The sequence below is a fragment of the Pleuronectes platessa genome, unplaced genomic scaffold, assembly GCF_947347685.1.
Source record: "Pleuronectes platessa unplaced genomic scaffold, fPlePla1.1 scaffold_353, whole genome shotgun sequence".
Classification (NCBI taxonomy): Eukaryota; Metazoa; Chordata; class Actinopteri; order Pleuronectiformes; family Pleuronectidae; genus Pleuronectes; species Pleuronectes platessa.
Window position 1 is genome coordinate 1 of NW_026519094.1, and position 19,443 is coordinate 19,443.

The 19,443-nt window shown below is 44.7% G+C and overlaps 1 protein-coding gene across 1 annotated transcript; it reads left to right on the forward strand.

Moving 5' to 3' along the window:
- Positions 1-12,858: 12,858 nt before the first annotated feature.
- LOC128436397 (protein sidekick-1) lies at positions 12,859-18,264 on the forward strand (the record flags this gene model as incomplete). The annotated part of the gene is made up of 4 exons (XM_053418156.1): positions 12,859-13,015; positions 14,719-14,741; positions 16,342-16,425; positions 18,113-18,264. Coding segments are annotated over 4 exons (416 nt in total), but the record flags the coding sequence as incomplete, so codon positions are not given.
- Between the last annotated feature and the right edge of the window lie 1,179 nt (positions 18,265-19,443).

Consider the following 19,443-nt stretch of genomic DNA (forward strand, 5'->3'; position numbering starts at 1 on the left):
GAATTCACTCCAGCAGGGTTTGTGTGTTGTCTTGTGTAGTCTTGTTGTGATCACCAGCCTTGTAACCTGCAGTTTTCTTGCAGACACCAGAACGATAAGGCTCTGGAAGCATGTGGCGTGCCCGCTGTTTAAAAAATATTTCAGTCTTGCATCATCCTTCCACCCTGCTTGTTAAACTAGGACGACTACTGCTATTAATGACTTATCGGCAAATATAGGCAAGAAGTTTACCTGCAAACAAGTGTAGCTCAAAGTTTTCCCCTCAAAAGATTATTTGTGATATGAAGATGATTAAAGTTATTTTGAACCAGCGTCTCTTTCGACCACCCTCGCAGACGCCTCTCAGATTCTCACCCAAAAGAAATCTAAAAATAACAAGGAGACAAAAATACGGAGAAATTGAGAAGCCGAACAATGAGCACGTATTCTCCGGCTTGGCTTTCTTAGTCATTATAACTTTGTTTTCTATTACTGGAAACATCTGTGCTGGTATAAGTGCGTCTGACCTTCTCTGTGTGTGTGTATGAGCTCTCGCATCATGTGCCTAAACATGTACATAGCGTGTGGAGGTAAACAAGCAGGGAAAGAAAAAATCATATTGTATCTCGTCAAGGACATTTGTCAGTGTTATTGAATTAATTTGAGTCTGTAAGAAGAATGTTCACTGAGAGGGAGTCTGCCCTTCAAATGGTGTGTCACCGAGCTGTCCCTGTCTGATGAGGGAGGGAGAGAGGGAGGGAGAGAGGGAGGGAGGGAGAGAAGGAGCAAGGGGGGAAAGTTGAACGAGGGAGACAAGGAAGACAGTGGTGTTTTTTTTGCAGTTGGCGGCAGATGTTGTCACCGTGGAAAGAAGGAAGTAGAGGAGGTAAACATCCACATTTGCACACACATACAGTACCTGCACAGAGCATATGGACTCATGCACACACACAGACACACACACACACACACACACACACACACACTGAAGCTTCTCCCACATCTTCCACAACAACAAATTAGTTAAAATGTATGAAGACAGGGGCAGAGGGACAAAGACAGTGAATACGTTTTCGAGAGAAGCAGGAAGTCGGGGGAAGTGGAACTTGTGAAGCTGTGATGTTTTTGTAGCTTCCACACGGGGTAGCAGGTAAAAGGCATCGCCAGAGGACATAACATGCACTCCTTTTCAAATAGAGAGCCGTGCTTCACCTCTGCTGAGAATCCATGCAGCAGGGCAGAGTTGAAGAGGGGATGGAGGTGAGTGTGGGGTGAGGATGGTGGAGGAGACAGATGAAGGCAGATTTGATAAAAGACCGGAGAGAGAGAGAGAGAGAGAGAGAGAGATGAAACAGTGAGGACCATGAGACAAAGTTCAGAGTGTGTGGTGGAAGATGGACGCTGGAGACAGGCTGCCGGTTCATGCCTGAATTTTTCTGGCACCGGTATAAATGCAGCAGAGCATAAATTACTCATCGGCAGCCCTGACGTCAGAGTCTCCCCTGAAGGGCTCGATTCATAGTCCTCAGATGAATTTCCTTTGTGTGGTGACGTCAGTAGGGGAGACAACTTCCTTTTCAGGTGGGAATGACGCCTCGCTGTTTGTGGAAACCAGTTCTAAATGAGACGTCTGCTTAAAATGATCCCGTTCATACTGGTAGTGTATTTTAAACTCGTGTGGATTTCCACTTGGACAACCTTAGTTAAACCTTTGGAAAGTCCGTGTGCTTCGTGGAGGTCACACGGCGTCGGAGTCACATGAATGTAATTAGGAAGAGGCTGGAAACCTCTGGGTGTGAGGACGGCATCGCAAGTAGCTGGTTCCCCCTGAAATATTTAGAATACCAGTTCAAAATGCCCGGGGGGGGGACGCCGTCGGAATGTGGAGTCCTTTCCCCGTGTGATGTGAACCCCGGCGCTCGCATGTGACCTCGCCGGTGACTCACATGACACTTGGTGGGAACGTCTCACCGGGGGGGGTTTAAATGGGGGCACGCGTTTTAACTTCATTAGTATAATAAAAAGGGGGAATTATCATTTTAATGAATACAGCAAACATGACCTTATTGTTAAGTGGAGGAAGTTTTACTCACTCTGGCTCTTTGCCCGTTCATCTTGAGTTTTATTTTTAGATCTTTTGTGAGCTGGAGCGCGGGACACACACGGAGCCTGAGGAGTGATACTTGATTTAAAAAAAGGATGCTGCTGTTTGGAATGCTCCCTCTTCCATCCCCCCCCACCCCCCATGCTCTTCACCCCTTCTGCTCACCTCCACTTCTTTGCTCAGACGACCTTCTCCCTCTCCCCTGTGCTCCTCCGGCTCCCCCCCCCCCCCTCCCCTCTGAACCTCTGTCTGTCACGCTGATATCCTCGGTGCTGCGGTTTTGATCTCCACCTTCAATAATGAATGAAAGGATACGATTCGTCAATCACTTCAAAAAAAAAAAAAGAAGGGTAGCCCACAATGTCCAATGTCAGGACAGTGGCAGCTGTCAGAGGGGCTGATGGCTCACACAGACAGGTGTGTGGATGGTGACCCCAGTTCATGCACCACTCATATACCCAGAGGAGAGCTTTGGTAAAGAAGGGGCTGAGGAGAATTAGACTAAACACGGGAGGGACATATTAACTTCACTCAATCCTTCCAAAGTCACATTTCCCTTCTGGATCCTGACTCTGGATTACGCTCTTCTATGATTGGCCGGTACCTTTTGTCAGTTGACTGAGCCATTGGCAGATAAACCAGGAAGTTCATTTAAAACCCTGGAAAGGAGGCTCACATATGATCTGAGGTCCTCTGATGAAGACGACTTCTGAGGTCCTCTACTCAAGACTGGGACATGAGAAGAAGAAGGACAATACAAGTATCGTAGTGAAAGTCAGAGAGCTATAGAAAAAGAAGTGGTAAGCTCACAGATGAAGAGAGGGAAGGATGGAGGGAGATTAAGTGAAGGTCCACACAGACACATTCCTCTCTCAGTTTGTCTCCCTCTGTAAATACAGGGTCCCGTTTAGTCGAGTGTGAGGAGAGAGCCTGAAGTCAAGTTATCACATGTCTGAATTCAGCCCAGTTTGTGACATCACATAGTATCAGTGTGGATCTGGGTCAACTGTGTGTGTGTCTGTTTGTGTGTGTGTGTGCGATGCCCTGCGGGTACGATGTGAAGGTATTGTGGTAATCGTGTCCGACAGGTTCAGGACCAGACTGGTATTGCCCCCAATCACCAGTAGCATGGTGGCCCCACTGGCACACACACCACCACCACACACTGTATTCTAGTATTATTATTGTGGTTGTGTCTCTGATTGCAGCGCTGACAGATCGGATTGATAAATGTTGTGTGTAAATACACGTCTGTTTATCTACCTGCACCAGGACTTTTTAGTTTTTAATGAGGGAGTGTGAGATCCTGAAGGAGGAAGGAGGCAGCGCGAGGGAGGCGCAGAGTCGGGGAGATATAAACAAGGCGCACAGAGTAAAACAGAGGAATAATTATTTTCTGTGTGTGTGTTTGTCATTCAAAAGTATCGAGGTGTTTTTTCAGAATCGCTTGTGCACACAACTTTCTTCAGAGGGAGAGGAGGCTGCCGTCTCAGCGGGAGGTATTTATTTCACTCCCATTCACCTCCTCTCTCCTCCTGTCCGCCTGTCGGCTCATCAGGAGATAGGAGCTGACAGTTTCTGTGTGTGTGTGTGTGTGTGTGTGTGTGCGCGCTGGTGTTTGTGTGTCTGTTTCATTGTGTGTGTGTCCTAGCATATGCCCTGCAGTGTGGCCCACCTCTGAAATGTCACTGATCACAGTCTCTTCCACCTGATTACGTCCACCCCCCCCCCTCCCCATCCAGGATCCCCCGATATCACCTCTCCATCTCCCACTACCCCTCTGCCCTATTTATTACACCATTTTCCTCCCCCATCCACAGCCCTGCACTTCAATGACCCCGTGCATTCACACCATAATTCTCTTTAAGACATGTAAGGTTGAGAGAGAGCACACACATAGACACACACACACACACACACACACACACACGCAAATAAAACTCTTGCTCTGTTAAGGTACAGAATAATAAAACTTGATATTTCAACTAGAAGTCTGTGACACTCGCTGCATGTGAACAGAGACATTCACACAAAGTTAGATGGCATTATGAAATGTCACGAAAAGCCCTACACTGATATTAAACTGACAAAGTTACTGCTCAGTCACAGCTTTGGTTCCCAGACTTCCTCGGGTTGATAATAACTACACACTGGCCCAGTAGCTGAGTGAGTGTGGGCCAACTGGAGAAATGTCCAAAGTCAATATGATTATGTATTAATTTTGCACGTGTGTTTCTTTTCACCTGCCACTGTCCCTGTGTCTAACACAACACAATGTGAACCCAGACTGCAAAAGTTGCAATATGAACTTAACCTGTTAACACAAGCATTTTGACTGGGTCCAGGCTTTTCCCTTGCGGTTGCATGTACTGGTTCGAGGTTTTGTGTGGATTTGTGATAGTGAAGGCAACTTGTCTCCGGCTCTGGCATCTGACAATCAGAAGATCAGGATCAGTCATTCATCTGTCAGCTCTTCAGAGACAGCTGTCAGTCAAAGCTGGCGGAAACTCTGATTGGAGCGGGAAAAAGATGTGGCTCAGAGGAGGGAGCTGTGATTGGCTGTCTGAGCAGCAAGAGAGGTTGGGGGGGGGTGGGGGGGGGGGGGGTCTTCAGTGAAACGCTTTGTTCTTGTAGTCAGGCTGAAACTCAGTAGTCAATTAAAGCAGCTGCCGACTTGAAAAGCCACGAGACGAAGATCAAAGTACTGCAGTCACATCCTGTCCGCCCCACCCACCTGTCCAGGACTACACTTCAAGTCCAGTCCAGTTCCCTGTGGACGCCCCCCCCCCCCCCATCTTACAGTTCAGCTATGGCCTGTTGGGATCAGTGGGTGAGCTGCAGCCTCAGTGGGTGAGCATCACAGCCACTTTGATTTCATCATCATCAAAGGCAGCAGGTGTTTTCTGCTGCTATCAACTCCTCTGGTCACTAGATTCCTTCAGTTAGTTTGATAAATCGTGTGTGTCGGTGTGTGTGTGTGTTTGTGTGTGTGTGTGTGTGTGAAAAAGAAAGAGCTGGTTATCAGTTGTGTGTACAGCAACACTCATTTGGAATGTTGGGCTAATTATCTTTGTGTGGTTTTGCACAGACAACTAATGGCATGAATGTTTTGTCAATATAATTCATCACAATCAATTGTTTACGATCCAACATTGTTGAGGGACATCCAGGATTACCTACTGCTGTTATGAATATCTACCTCTATTTAAAGGAGACATATTGTGTCTCCAGTGTGTTTTAGTGTGTGTGTGTATCCTGTGGTAAAGACGGCTCCTCTACTCCACAGAAAGTATTGCTCCTACAACACCTTGTCACTAGTCCGGGGATTTTCGGGGTTCCACACATTTGCATAACACAACTCCTAGCGGCTAGTAAGGCCCCCCCCCCCACACACACACACTAACACAACCAGGTTAACATTTCCGGCCCAGGCTAGAAGAGCTAAACCTAAGTATTTCAGACAGAGGCTGAAAAGAGGAGGTGCAGCAATAAACAGTTCTTGAGTTCTGACTGACTGAGGGATTTAAAAATTTGTGTCATCAGTGTCACTTTGTTCGTTCGTGCTTGTTGTTGTTGTTACTTCAGTGGATGAGGTTAATCATCTGAGGCCATATGTAAACAACCCTCATGTCTCAGGTCACATGAGGACGAATGGTTGTTAAACCTCCTGGGAAGGAAGGAAAAGACAGCAAATTAGAAATGATAAACCTGAATATTATGTTATGTCTCCTTTACTGCAACAATCATGTGCCCACATGAACAATGACAAACTGTGTGCTTGTTTTTGCTCCCTCACCCTGTTCAGACTTCAGACTAATGGGGTTGTTGTGCAAGTCAACGGGGACATAATCCATCGCCCTTCTTTTGTGCAAGAATACATCCCACAGTTCAGCAGAAGTTAATAGGAGGCTTTGAGTGGGGGGGTGTCTTATTAGCCTCTTTCAGTATCTCTTTGTATAACTAACCCTCAAGTGTGACTAAGCACGGACACAGTGTCTGTAGAAACACAAAGAGGCCAACTGACTAACCCAGACTGCTGATTGCCTAATATGAGCCTCAGATGAACTTTTGATCGTATACAGCACCGAGCAAAAGGTTTGAGGAGCTTCAGATGTTTTGAGTTTATCCATCAAGCAAAACCAGGAGGGAGCGCGAGTCGTAAAGAATCAGAGTTACTTAAAGATCTTCCACAACAGGAAGAGCTTTTATCTGTCGTGTCTGTGATAAGTTCTCTGAGATGGTGGAAACTCCCTAACTTTAAAGTACCTGGAAAAACTGTACGTTGGAGGATTGGTGCTGCTTTGAAGGCAACGGGTGTTTATTGCAAATATTGATTTCCTTCATGAATCTGAAGCTTGTTGCACTTATGAAGTTATTTGAAGAATACAAACTCTATTTTGTCATATTTTAAGGCAGCCTCCTCTAACTTTAAGTGTCTGAAACTTTTCGCACATAGAAAAGTTTGAGACACTTGAACTTTTTTCTATGTGGATACAAATCTATAATTCACATTTCAAATCTATAATTCACATTTCAGCAGGACTGTGAATTCCGTCCCCTTCACTTACATTCTAATCGTATCAGAAAAGGATCGTTGAATAAAAAATATGAAGAGGAGACACGAGGACTTTAACTTATTCAACATGTCAGTTTTCCAGAATATGGTTTTCAAAGGAAAGTTGAATTGAGGGTCACTTGACTTGGACATGGATACTTGAAGACATTTCTGGTCTCATCAAAGAGTCTTCTTCAGATGTGACCCAGGTATGTAAATCTTTGGTGTCACTTGGTTCATTAGAGCCTCTGGCTGTTCTCATTGGAGTCATAGTCTAGACGACCATCGAGTTTGGGTTCACATGAGGCCGACTGTCGATGGTTGTTAAAACTCCTGAGAAGGGACTTCAGGACAGCAGAGGTGGGAGATAACTGGTGTAGTATAGACGTCTGTTGTGGGATGGTTTACGTTTCCACTCCTCCTTCGAACCATCTGTCCTCCCTATTTAAAATGGTTGTTTTCGACCGGAAGAGTTGGCACTCCCGTGTGGAGCCACGCATTTGTTTAATGGTTGTTTAATTTCATTGATATATAGGTTTGTACTCCTCTAACTGCAGTGGACTGCATAAATTCTGCTCTGGGTGTGTGTGGTGCATGTATTACCTGTTTTGTCTTGGTGTCTGTTGCTGGGTTTGAAGAACACTGGGATGCAGAGCTCGTCCCAGATCCTCCAACGGGCTCTTAACTACTCCAGGCACGTACTGGGATGAGGTGGCTGGACCAGACTTCTTTAAAGGCGCTGCAGCATTTTAACTATTAAGGTGATTTTAAACATGTCTGGAATCAGGACTGTCATTTAATTGGAGAAATGTGAAAATGATTTTAAGATGAAAACACGCGAGGCAGAGTTGATTTACGATCCAGTTCATCAGCTTTCAGGTCAGAGCCACAGCTCACCTGGAATTCACCTCACTCCTGTGAAGTTCACTCACCTCCAGCTTCCTCTGCAGAGGTTAGAGATCCTGTTGTCTGTCTGTCAGACCACAACTTCCCAAATACGACACTCAGCCTGGTTTCCTAATTTTGTCCTGTGCAAATTGCAGTGTAACACTTATTGATGAATGTTGATGATGAATGGATTTTGAGGTTTCTTTATGAAATGATTTGGCTTCAGCTGTCATCCAGTTAGTCCGTTAATCCTTTTGCTTCGTTACAAGATCTCTGCTTCCTTTCGATCTTCAAGACCAGAAGCTGTGGATTGTGCCATGAATACATATCTTTGTATAACTAGTCGCAGTGTGTGGGGTGTGTAGTCGTTTTAGGCTCCAAGGATCTTACGTTTTTACAGCTTCAAGCAGCCCGACAGCATCAGAGTCAACATTTTAATAATAATAAACTGAATCATCTTTCTTTTTAACAATTGCTGCTTTGAGTGCGTTAAAAAAACAAGATAAGACAATAAATGGAAAATAAGATTCCAAATAAATAAAACCACTTAATAGTAATAATAAAGAAAATATACAAATATGACGTAGAAATGTAATAAAACAGCTTGAGAAAAATAAGAAAATGTAAAAAATTTAACCCACAGAATGATGATAAATGAATTTAATTGAATGCATAGAATGATAAGAATTCAAGTGAATTAGATCATTTAAATAGAAGTGGAGGAGCCTGTATTAAGAAGATTAGATAGTTAATGGTGATAAGTGAAAAGACGTAGAAGGTGAAACGGCTGCTTTCCCTGATTTAAGTGTTTCCCATCTTTTTCCTTTCAGCTGCTGGTCCTCCCACAAACCAGCAGCAGATAATTGCTGGCAATTTTTTTACAATTTAAGATTTTTCACTTGACCTTTCTGACCTCTTCGATTGGGAAATAATCGTCCAATTAATTTCTTTTATTTTTTCTTGAAAGCTTTTTTTTCTGACTGCATCAAAGAGTCGACTTATAATTCTCCTATTGGTCTCGCACATCTTATGTCCAATTAAGTGTTTTTAAATGTCTGTTGAAACAAGTTCAGGCAGATTTATGAGATTATAAAGGAGTGGAACTCATTTGCACCCCATAATCAAATAGTCTGCTGTTAGCACTGTTAAAAAAAAAACTAAAAACGGCTTAGCTCTGCAACTTTTACTCACTTATTCATAGAAAAATTACTGGTAATATAAAAACTGATCTAGTTATTTTCTCCCCTGAAACTCATGCATCAAAAAGTCTGTGTTGGGATGAATGTGTACGTGAGAGAGTGAGACAGAGCCCGGCTGTCGGTGAATCAGTATTCATAGACTATCGCCAGATCTGCCAGGCCTGTCTCACAGCGGGGGTTCGGCTCTATGAAGATAAAGTGATTTTTTGGGGAGTGAGTGACCCTCAATCTGACCTGAAAAACAAACACGCACTCTCACTGTGCACACACACACACACACACACACACACACACACACACACACACACACACACACACACACACACACCATCTTATCCAGCAATTAAGCAGGCACTGCTGGAGTGAGAACTTTTCTCTCTCTCGTTTGAATGCTAACTGTTATTGTTTGACCACCTTTGCCAAACGGGCAAATCTAAAATTTCCAACGAGAAAATTAACACCTTCACCCGAGCTGTTGCTTCACGACCTCATATCGAGCCAGGGAAAATTTCCCATCCTGACCCAGCTGCTACTGTAATTTTAGGATTAATTTCCAGATGTTTAATGCAGCACAATGTAAGAATAATGATCCTTTCTGGCCCATTTGTAAAGGACGAGTCATTTTGGGCCTAATGTCCAATAACTGTTAAAGCACAGAGAGATAGAGGGTAATAGAGAGGAGAGAGAGAGATCGGGACGGTGGTGGACCATCAGCCCCTGAGCAGTGACCCTGCTCCTCCTCTCCTCCTCCTGTCCTTTCATCATCTTCTCCTCGCTCCCCTCCTCTATCACAGCCTTCATCTCGCCGGCAAATTGAATTCCTCCCCAGCATCTGCCTAAGCAGCTTCGTGAGATGGGCCTGAGAGCAGAGGCTTGCACATGTCACAGCGGGGGGGGGGAAGGAACATAAAATAAAGAGTGCATTTGGGCGAACATGTAAGTACGTCTGGGTCGAGACTCTCTTTTCACACTCGGAGGACAATCTCTCTGTCGGGCGGCGGGACTTTGAGCTGCCACACACTTTGACAGAGATGGACTGAGGGGCAACAAGAGAAGAAGAACAAAGAGAGGGGGGGGGGGTGGTTCTTGACAGACAGACAGGTGGCTGGATAGACAGGCAGATGAGAGGGGAAGACAGGCGAGGACGAGGGGAAGACTGTGGGGGGAGAGAGAGTGACGCGTTGACACTGATTGACGGAGAGACAGACGGGGGGGGGGCGAGGGAAGGAAGAGAGACCGATGACATCAGTGAGTGAAACATGCTGTTAGCTGACCTTGTTCCTCTCGGATGTGGTGTTCTCCATCTCTGTCTGTATACTTCCTAATGGACTCTCTCTAAAATGGAAAGAAGGGATTAGAGGGAGTGGAGTGCGGGCGGGCGGGGGGGGGGGGGGGGGGCGGACAGAACATTTGGATTTGCACTGTGTGAAGGAAGGAGTGGGATGATAGAGAATGTCCACTTCTCTCGGTTTGTACAGTACACATGCATCTTATACACATTTGTAATTGAGGGTCATATCTGGTAAGCTGTTAGGACTGGGGCTCTGCTGCTCGCCCTCTCCCTCTCTCTCTCTCTCTCTCTCTCCTTCCCACACCGAGGCAGGCGGAGGTGAGTTATTGTGCTGGTCAGCAGTTTGACATTGGAGTCTGCATTGCCAGCCATCGTCTGTAGAAACGGAATATTCCAAATAAATCCTTATAGTTGCCTGCACACTCACACAGCGTCTCCCTCTCTCTCGCACGTCCACACACACACACACACATGAACACACTTACCCTCACACTCACAGACCTGAGTATAAATCTATCATAGATGGAACACTTCCCTCTTGTGCAAGGAGCAGGCAGCTATCAATCTAGAAGGGAGAGGGGGGGGGGGGGGAGGGGGTGAGACAGTGGAGAGTGGAGAAAGAGGAGAAGAAAAGGTGGCCCTGACTCGTCCACAGGGACTGAGGAATAAGGAAGGGGGGGGGAGCCGAGACAATGGAGACAAAATGAGAGGTGCAGGGGAGAGCTGGAACGACAGGATGGAGAGAAGATTGAGTTGACAGGAGAAGGAGAGCGAGAGAGAGAGGGAATGTAAAAGTTTGCCTGAAGAGTTATGGACCTGTCCGTACATACTGTCACAAGCAGATAAGCTTCGTCCCCTATAACCCAGCATATGTGTGTGTGTGTGTGTGTGTGTGTGTGTGTGTGTGTGTGTGTGTGTGTGTGTGTGTGTGTGTGTGTGTGTGTGTGTGTGTGTGTGTGTGTGTGTGTGTGTGTGTGTGTGTGTGTATAAACTGTTGATGGGCTGAATAAATCTGTAACTTTCCTTCACCTTCACCTCACGTCCCACATCCAGGTGCAGGGTTTGGTTTGTTGTCTGGATCCCGGTCCCAACACATGTAGCCTGTCCTGCAGCACGGTGCCGTGGACAGACACTGGTAGCGTGATGTCCTCGTGGTGAGCCAGGTCTCACCACCGCAGCCAAGAGTTAAACACTGGATGCCATTGTTTAGACAGCAGCCGCAGCTGAGCCCTGCGGCGAATGTGCATTGTGAAATACGGCAAGTGATTTCCACGGGGTTATCATCAGGTTTAACACCGTGAGTCACTTAATAATACAATACAGTGCAATACCAGTCGAGCATTGAGAAACCAGTGCAGATGACAGGAAAGGCTTGTTGTTATTTGATCAGTTCTACATCACATCTGAACAGTAGGATCTCAAAACACGTGGATTGAAAGTGACTGTGAACGACTGTTGACTTTCAGCTGTCCGTGCAAAACCTCAAAGTGCCAAAGTGGGATTTGATGCAGCGACTTGCCTGCGCGTCCTCCAGGGATTTGATAGAATTAAAGTTTTTTTTATAAACTGCTGTTGCAGATCAACGCTGGTGGGAAGGATTTGTCGAAGCCGTGCAAATGCAGCCTGTGTGTGGTCTCACACTGAACGATGTTTTGACATGCATATTATATTTAAAAAGCCAAATGTCAATATAATTCATCCCATTGTTTACCATCAAACATAGCAAACCGAAGACAGTCAATCTTAATTATGGTTTTATGAATAGCTACTTTCATTTAAAGTAGGCATATTGTACTTTTTCATCTTTTTTTTATTGTGTGTTTTATAGTTTTTTTTTGTACATGTTTTTTGTTCAAAACTCCTGAAGGTCTTGAAACACCTTGTGAGTTTTCTGGCCAATAGGGCCCGGGGAATCGGTCATGTGACATCACATTGTCCCACATATACATAATGCATGCCTCAAGGCCGGTCTGGTTCGTCTGGTCACTTCCCAGAATAAAGCCAAGTGAAGCGAGAGCGGAGAACAACATTTCGTACACATGCTGGAAGTGTTTGACCAATTACAACAGCAGTGGGTCAGCTGGCCAATCAGAGCAGACTGTGCTTTACCAGGAGGAGGGGCCTTAAAGAGACAGGAGCTCAAACCGAGTGTTTGCAGTGATGGAGCAAAGTGAGGTGTTTTCTTACCATTAGAGTAACACAAATTAAAATTATGAACCTGAATATGAGTAGAATAGGTCTCCATCAATATCAAATCAATGAAACAGACTTCAACCACAAGGAGATAAACCCTCCAGATGTGTCTCATCACATGACATCACACTGTGACACTCACATCCCATCTCTGGCACTTGAAGCTGCTGAAAGGTGTAGATGAGAGTGAGATGAAGTTGAGGTCTGGTTGCATGAACTCCAGTCTACACGTGCCTCCTGTAACCTTTGAATGTGAGGAGCAGGAGAAAGTAGATATGAGGAAACACATTCTATTCAGTAGCTTTTCTCTTTATTGTTTGCTTTGATTCCACATGTCTTTTCAAATTCTAAAATGAGTTTTCATATCTTCATTGACATTCGCTAAATGGCACCTGCCAACGTTATTACAGAATTCAGTTCAAAAACTATTACGGGAAAAGAAAGAAAAAAAAAAATCAAGATAAGTGATGTGAATGTTTTTCCGACTTCTCTTTGTGTGAAGAAAAGAACATGAACAGAATCTTTTTTGCTCCTTTCTTGTGTCATGGATGAATGCAGCTGAAATTTGCGCAAGAATAAGGGAATTCAACTTTTTTCAAACAAGCCAGAATAACATATTTTCCTTTCTCTGTCTCTGTTTGTCTGTCAGAGGTGGCTCCCTACCTCCGAGGGGGCGTAGCAGGGCAGCAGGTGGTGCTGGAGGGAAACAGGCTGGTGCTGACCTGCCTGGCTGGAGGCAGCTGGCCTCTGCAGTACCGCTGGACTCTCAACAACAGCAACATCACCGACTGGACACAACAGTACAGGTCAGTTAGCAGCGGCTGGATCGTGTGTGACTTTTTGTTGTGTATCCCTTTTCTTTCCTCCGGGTGTGTGTCTGCCTTTTACTCCTCAGAGTCGTAGTTGTGTGATTCACTCCAATTCCTGAAAGTGAAGCCAAAGTGGATGTGCCTCAGTTTCTATAGGAAGTCTATAAGAAAATGACTTCTCACAAACATTTTCCTAAATAGTCCACGGCCTCAATCCCTAGGTTCAAGTCGTCTTCAGTGCCTGATGCTCCTTTTGTAAAAGCTCACAGGCCATTGGTCGACGTCTAGGCAGGATTTAGGTTAGACTCATGAGTTTGGATGCAAAGAGGCTCGGCTCTAAAACTCTCTGCAAGGAAGTTACAATAAACCAAACGTGCAAAACAATTTATCTTTTCTTCCTAAAAATGGCAACTCATCCTCTGGAGCCGCTCCAGGGTTGCGTCCGCAGCATCGGGATAACAGCTGCTGCACAAATAGCTGCGCCTGTCGGTGATGGACGGTGCTCGCAGAAGGTCACAGCGTTTAGGCTGTGCAACAAAAAAGTGAGATTAATAATTGCATTAGCATTATAAATATGTATATGGTCCGGGGAAAGAAGAGGAGAAGCAATCAATAAGTGAGCTTCTTTCTCTCCCTGCCTCTCTCTCTCCCTCTGTCCCTTTGTGTGTCGGGGCTCGGGTCGGGCGAAGCAATCCCTCCCGGCAGAGCTGCAGCTGTGAAACCAAATTGTTTTTCACATCATTCAGAAATACAGAGAATCGTGGGAATACATGCACAGTGAGGGAATGAGGGGGTTGGGCCAGCGCTCTGTCGGTGGAGCCAGGAGACGTTGTGTTGCTCTGGATCGCTCTCAGCGTTCTGGCTACTTCACTTTGGTGCAGCCAGGGGCTATACTGAATTGGCAGGGTGCTGTGAGTTTGAGAGTAGTGTGTGTGTGTGTCTGTGTGTGTGTATGTGTGTGTGTGTGTGTGTGTGTGTGTGTGTGTGTGTGTGTGTTGTGTGTGTGTGACCATCTGGTATTTTAGGCCTGATTTTTGTAATATACCCATACATCATTCATATTGTTTACATGTTTTACTAAATTGATTGGAAGCAGACTAAGTAAGTAGAGCGGCGTCCTCTGCTAATATCAGTGTTGATATATTATATATATATATTGATATAGTTCCAGCCTCAGTAGCTCATTGCCACTGGAGTGTGAGTGTGTGTGTGAATGGCAACATGTGACACACACTGGAATAACTTTCACACATACTTTTCAACAATTCGGTTCATTTCCAAACTTCTTTATGATGTGGTTTGATTTGTGCCCCCCCCCCCCCTCTCATGTTGTTGGATGCACAGGATGGTAAAGAATTCAGATGAGGCAGAGCTGTAATTGCCAAATGATTTAACAGTTAGCTGATTGACAGAAAATAAATTTGCAATTACTTATATAATACTAATCATGACCTGAGTAATTTCTCAATTTTTCTTTTTTTTAAAGCAAACATGACAAAATGTTTGATGTACGCTCTGAGGATGTGATCGATGATTTGTTAATAATAAAACACTGGATTCCAGTCAGGACCATGTGACCTGAGGGAAATCCGAGTCCACACAAGCGCTCTGTTCTGGGACCATGAGAGTAAAGCAGGAGGAGGAGCAGCTTTACACTGATTAGCTCTGATTCAGTATGAAAAGGAGGTGCTCGGGTGGAGGTGGCTTGTGGAGTCACTTTGCAGTGGAAGCAGGTAGAGGAGGCAGTTAAAGCAGCTACACTAAAACGTGCCGTATAAACTTAGGGCACGTTGAGGGGAAACAGCTGAGTCACCACAGTGATCTGCTGCTGTCAGCTGACTTCCTGGATTGTGGCTGAACTTGACTTTGTGACCCGTCTGAACTTAAACCACATTTCTTTGGGGGACTTTTGCTCAGGACAAAACAAGAACTCTGAAGATCTCTCTACTGCTGCAGCCTTAATGACTCAAATCAATTAGAAACTTCAGCTTCAGTTCCGCTTCAGTCGTCTGTCACTTTTCTCACTTAAGGTTCGGAATTAAAACCATCATTAAAAAAGTTAGACCTAAACAAACGAGGACGTTAATATTTGCATTGTCTCCAGGAACACGATTAACGAGGCTACTGTTCTTTATCTTTAACTCTGTGGAACATTTAGAAGCTGACAAATAAAGTTATTTCACACAGAGAACACTTTCTCAAACTAATCCCTGTGTTAATTAGATGCTAACCTCATTGTGCTGGTGGAAATAAATTAACACACTCCACCTCCCTCCCCTCCCGGTTAAACAATGACTCGTGGAAAACTCAAATCATATATTCTACAGTCTCTCCTCTTATTATATTTAAAGCACAAGGTTCAATGTGACAAGACGAGTGGATCCAACAGGGAATCTCTCTTACCCCCCCCCCCCCCCCCCGCTGACAGGTGCGTTGATTCGCACCTGTCAGCACTTTGTGTTTAGTGGGATAAATAAAGGAAAAACACACAACTTGTGAGAATGTAAAAAAAATATATATAGTGATAGCCCCGGTGCACACACCTATTAAAGATTGGAGAGAGAGAGAGAGAGAGAGAGAGAGAGAGAGAGGGAGAGAGAGAGATGCAGCGTTAGGCGGTGTCCAATATTAAAATCTGTTTCAGGATGAGAGGTGCTCTGTAATGTGTCACTCCTGATGCAAATGGAATTACGTGTGTGAGCCTTTTGATGTTGGTGTGTGTGTGTGTGTGTGTGTCTGTGTGTACTAGTGTGTGGTGTGTGTACGTTGGCAGCATACGCCGACAGCCTGGGAGTTAAATACTTGGCTGTCCTGGTATTCATAATGAGCCCCAAAGCGATGTCCAGTTGTACAGTGTCTATGCCGTCTGTGTGTAGTATGTAGCTGTGTCCGCATTTGTATATATTTGTGTGTTTTTGCCCACTATGGCACCAACCTAGATCCTATGCCAAGCTTCCCATTAGTGAAGCACAGTCCATTAAAGCCCCGTTAAAAACCCCTTTTAGAACCAAAACAACATGCACACAGTCACAAACCTTTTATACAACACACATAAACACAAACACACCAACACACATGTCTTTCCTCCTGTTATTGGGGAACTTTGACAATCTCAGACCCGGTTTCCATTCTTAGATCAAGGTCGAGGATGGGGAGGTACACAAGAGTGCTTACATATGAACCCCCCCCCCCCCCCCTGTGCTGCTGGTCTCATCTTCTCCTCCCTCGTCTTTATTTACCACTCCGAGATAAAAACAAACCCTAATGGCCGTCCTCTCCGTGTGTCCGTCCGTCCCCAGGCTGTCCGTCTCGTCCCTGAAGAGGACCCGACGCTGGTCTGTATCAGTGCACAGTGAGGAACAGGATGGGAGCGGTGATCCACAGGAGAACAGAGGTGCAGGTGGCCTGTGAGTACACAACGACACACACATATTGTAAACACCACTATAACAACACCCAATACAAGAGGGTTCATGACAATGTTGTTTATGAGGAAGATTTTAGCCAGAAAAACACCAACAGGAAAATAAATAACATAATTACTGAAGTCATAACTTGTGTCTAATTCAATTCGGCAGTTTTCTATTGAAATTATTGTAAGAAATGAGAAAGAAAAGGGTTGTTTATCAGAATATATCAGAAGTTCTTCTATTTCTGAACATACACAGACTTTCATCTTGTTTTCAATAAACTTTCAATTATTGTGAGACTGTGATATTCCTTCATATCTGTTCTACTTGACACAGATCTTGCATTTCATTTAATAAGGTCTTACTTTGTTGAACCCTGCAGACGCTCCTGTTATCCAGAGCAGCAGAACTCCCCAGACCAAATCCTTCATGGCCTCTGAACCATTAGCTTCTGTTACTCTACTGCAATCTGTAATATGATATTCCTTTGATCTCTTCTCCTAAAAAAAGAGTCAAACATGTTCCTGGGGTTTACTTTTCATAATTCAAGATGGAACAGCATCCACTATGCTTGCTATTAAAGATTCAGTTAAACATAAATTAAACTACGGCTCCCATGAAACCAGTGTGGCAGCTCGGGTACTTACATCGCTGTAACTTTTGTTCACGTTTTTTATAATTCATAAATTTCTCCAGTTATCTCAGCAGTTATGTCTGAGGCCTTAAACCCCCGTCAGCGGTCAGTCCTCTGGGTTCTGCTGTTATTACAGACATGTCTGAACTGAACTGACCCCTGGACTCACCCTCCATTTGATTAGCTGTGACTTCTAGCCTTCATCGGTCCAGGGGCTGATGGGAAATCGTGTTTAATAAAGGCTGCCAAAATGAAGCTGTTTTAAATTCTCAAAGATATTTAATTGCCTGTCAAAAAACTCATTTTAATATGAACATATGAAGCATGTGACCCAACATAGAGTGGAGAGAGGGTCTGCATCAAAGCTACAGGGAGCCTGAGAGTGGTTCCCAGACAGGGAGGAGGAGTCAGTGGTGATTTGAATGAATTGTATGAGCTTATTGTAACTTTACGCTGCTTTATTATAACTCATAAGTGAATGGAATGATGTTCAAATCCTGAGAAGAAGATACCTGGTGACAGTGAAGAGTAGAGGCTGAGAACTTTGAGTATTTCAGTCCTGCTCTAGCAATGATGGAGGAAGTACACAACAAACGTTTTACTTAAGGAAAAGTACAAATACATAAAGCACACATCAACTTTTTAACTGGAGTAAATAGTAAGTAAGAACCCTGCTTTTAAATATACGTATTGAAAGGAGGCGAGGTTTAATGTCACCTGCTCCTTCTGTGACACCATGCAGAGTAAAACCTGAGTGAAGTAGAAAGAACAGATATTTGCTGTTATGATGAAGTACCCAAAAAGTAAAGTACACACATACATGAATTGGTTAACAGATAGTTTTAGAACAGCAGTAAGTTTACAACTCTACAAGTTTCTATGTCATCAAAGATCTAGAGCCACATGAGTGATGAGTTTCTCTGTCCCACGTCCTGATGCTCTATTTTTCGGTTGAATGCTCTTTCTTTGGGGATTAGCATGACTCGTTATATTGTGTTGATTCCTCACGCTCTTCATTCCTCTCTCTCCCCCCCCCCCCCCCCCCCACAGATTTAGGCAGCTTCTCCACGGAGGAGCAGAGAAAGACTGTGACTCAGGGCCGGGCCGCCGTCATCAGCACGCCGCCCCTCGCCTCCTTCCCCCGGCCCCTCGTCACATGGTTCAAAGACGGACAGAAGATTATCCCGAACAACCGAATGTAGGTGTTTCTCTCATTCCTCTGTTCAGCTCCCCCTTCCTCTCTGTCACACTCACTCTTATCCAGGGACTCTTTCACTCCTTATCCCTCTGTGATAAATTAATTAACTTTTTCTAGAAGCCAAAATGTTCATTTTTAATCCCTGCACACCGACTGTTAAGAAGCTTAGATAACTGACCCTTTTCATCAGGCATCGGAACAACAGACATAACAACGTTTCTCAATTAATCACATCTACAGGGTTATTAAATAATTTTCAGGTTTACCAGAAATCATCCTTTATGTAAATTGTTGATCAGAGACATGAGGGTCCCTTGATGTGCTGTATTTCACAGGCTCCTTTTTTTAAATGCCCGTCATTTGCATATTACTCCTTCGCCCCGCTACAGCTCTCCTGTCAGTGTTGTTATTTTTGAGAAATGCCTCAAACTGTGTATTAATGATGTAATTACTCAGACGAAGCGGCGGCGGGGGGGGAGGGGGCGGGGGGGGTGTTTGTTGTGAAAGGTTCTGAGAATAATTTGCTCGTAGATTGTCCTAAATGATTTGAGGATGTTGGAATCTACTCGTCAGTGAAAGTAGGTGTTTGAGGTGCAGACCTGTTAGACCTGATAAAAGGCAGAGGCTTTATTAGCACTCACACACGTAGATAACTAACACCCCCCCCCCCCCCCCATTAAGAGCACTGACTGCTCCCCTGTGTGTTATTGGGTGAGATTGTCAGTGGCCTTGCTCTACACGTCAAAATGGCCAGACAGCATCTTCTCCACTCCCTGTGAAGACAAGTCACCGCCTCTCAAGTGCTTCCGTGGAGTCAGATCACACAAAGCAGCTCGTTTTTTCTTTTTAACTTTTGTCTTTGGCTCGCATCAACTTTGACTTTGCTTTTTTAATTTGAACGAACACGGGGAAGAGGACTCCCCCGTTAAGTTAATGGGCCGTCGTTGAGTGCGGCTTAATGACTGTGGACTGCAATTAGTTTGCTGTTGAAGACCCAGTCAGCTTGGAACGTGTTTACTGTCAGAGCATCGCCACTCCACTGCGCTGGCCCTCTCTACACTGCACTCCCTGCTGCTCGCCATGAACACACAAACCAGGGAGTCCCTTTGTTCTCAGCTCTACTGATAACAGCCTATTTACATATTTTAATAAGCAGATATATTGAAGCTCAGTGTGACCAAGG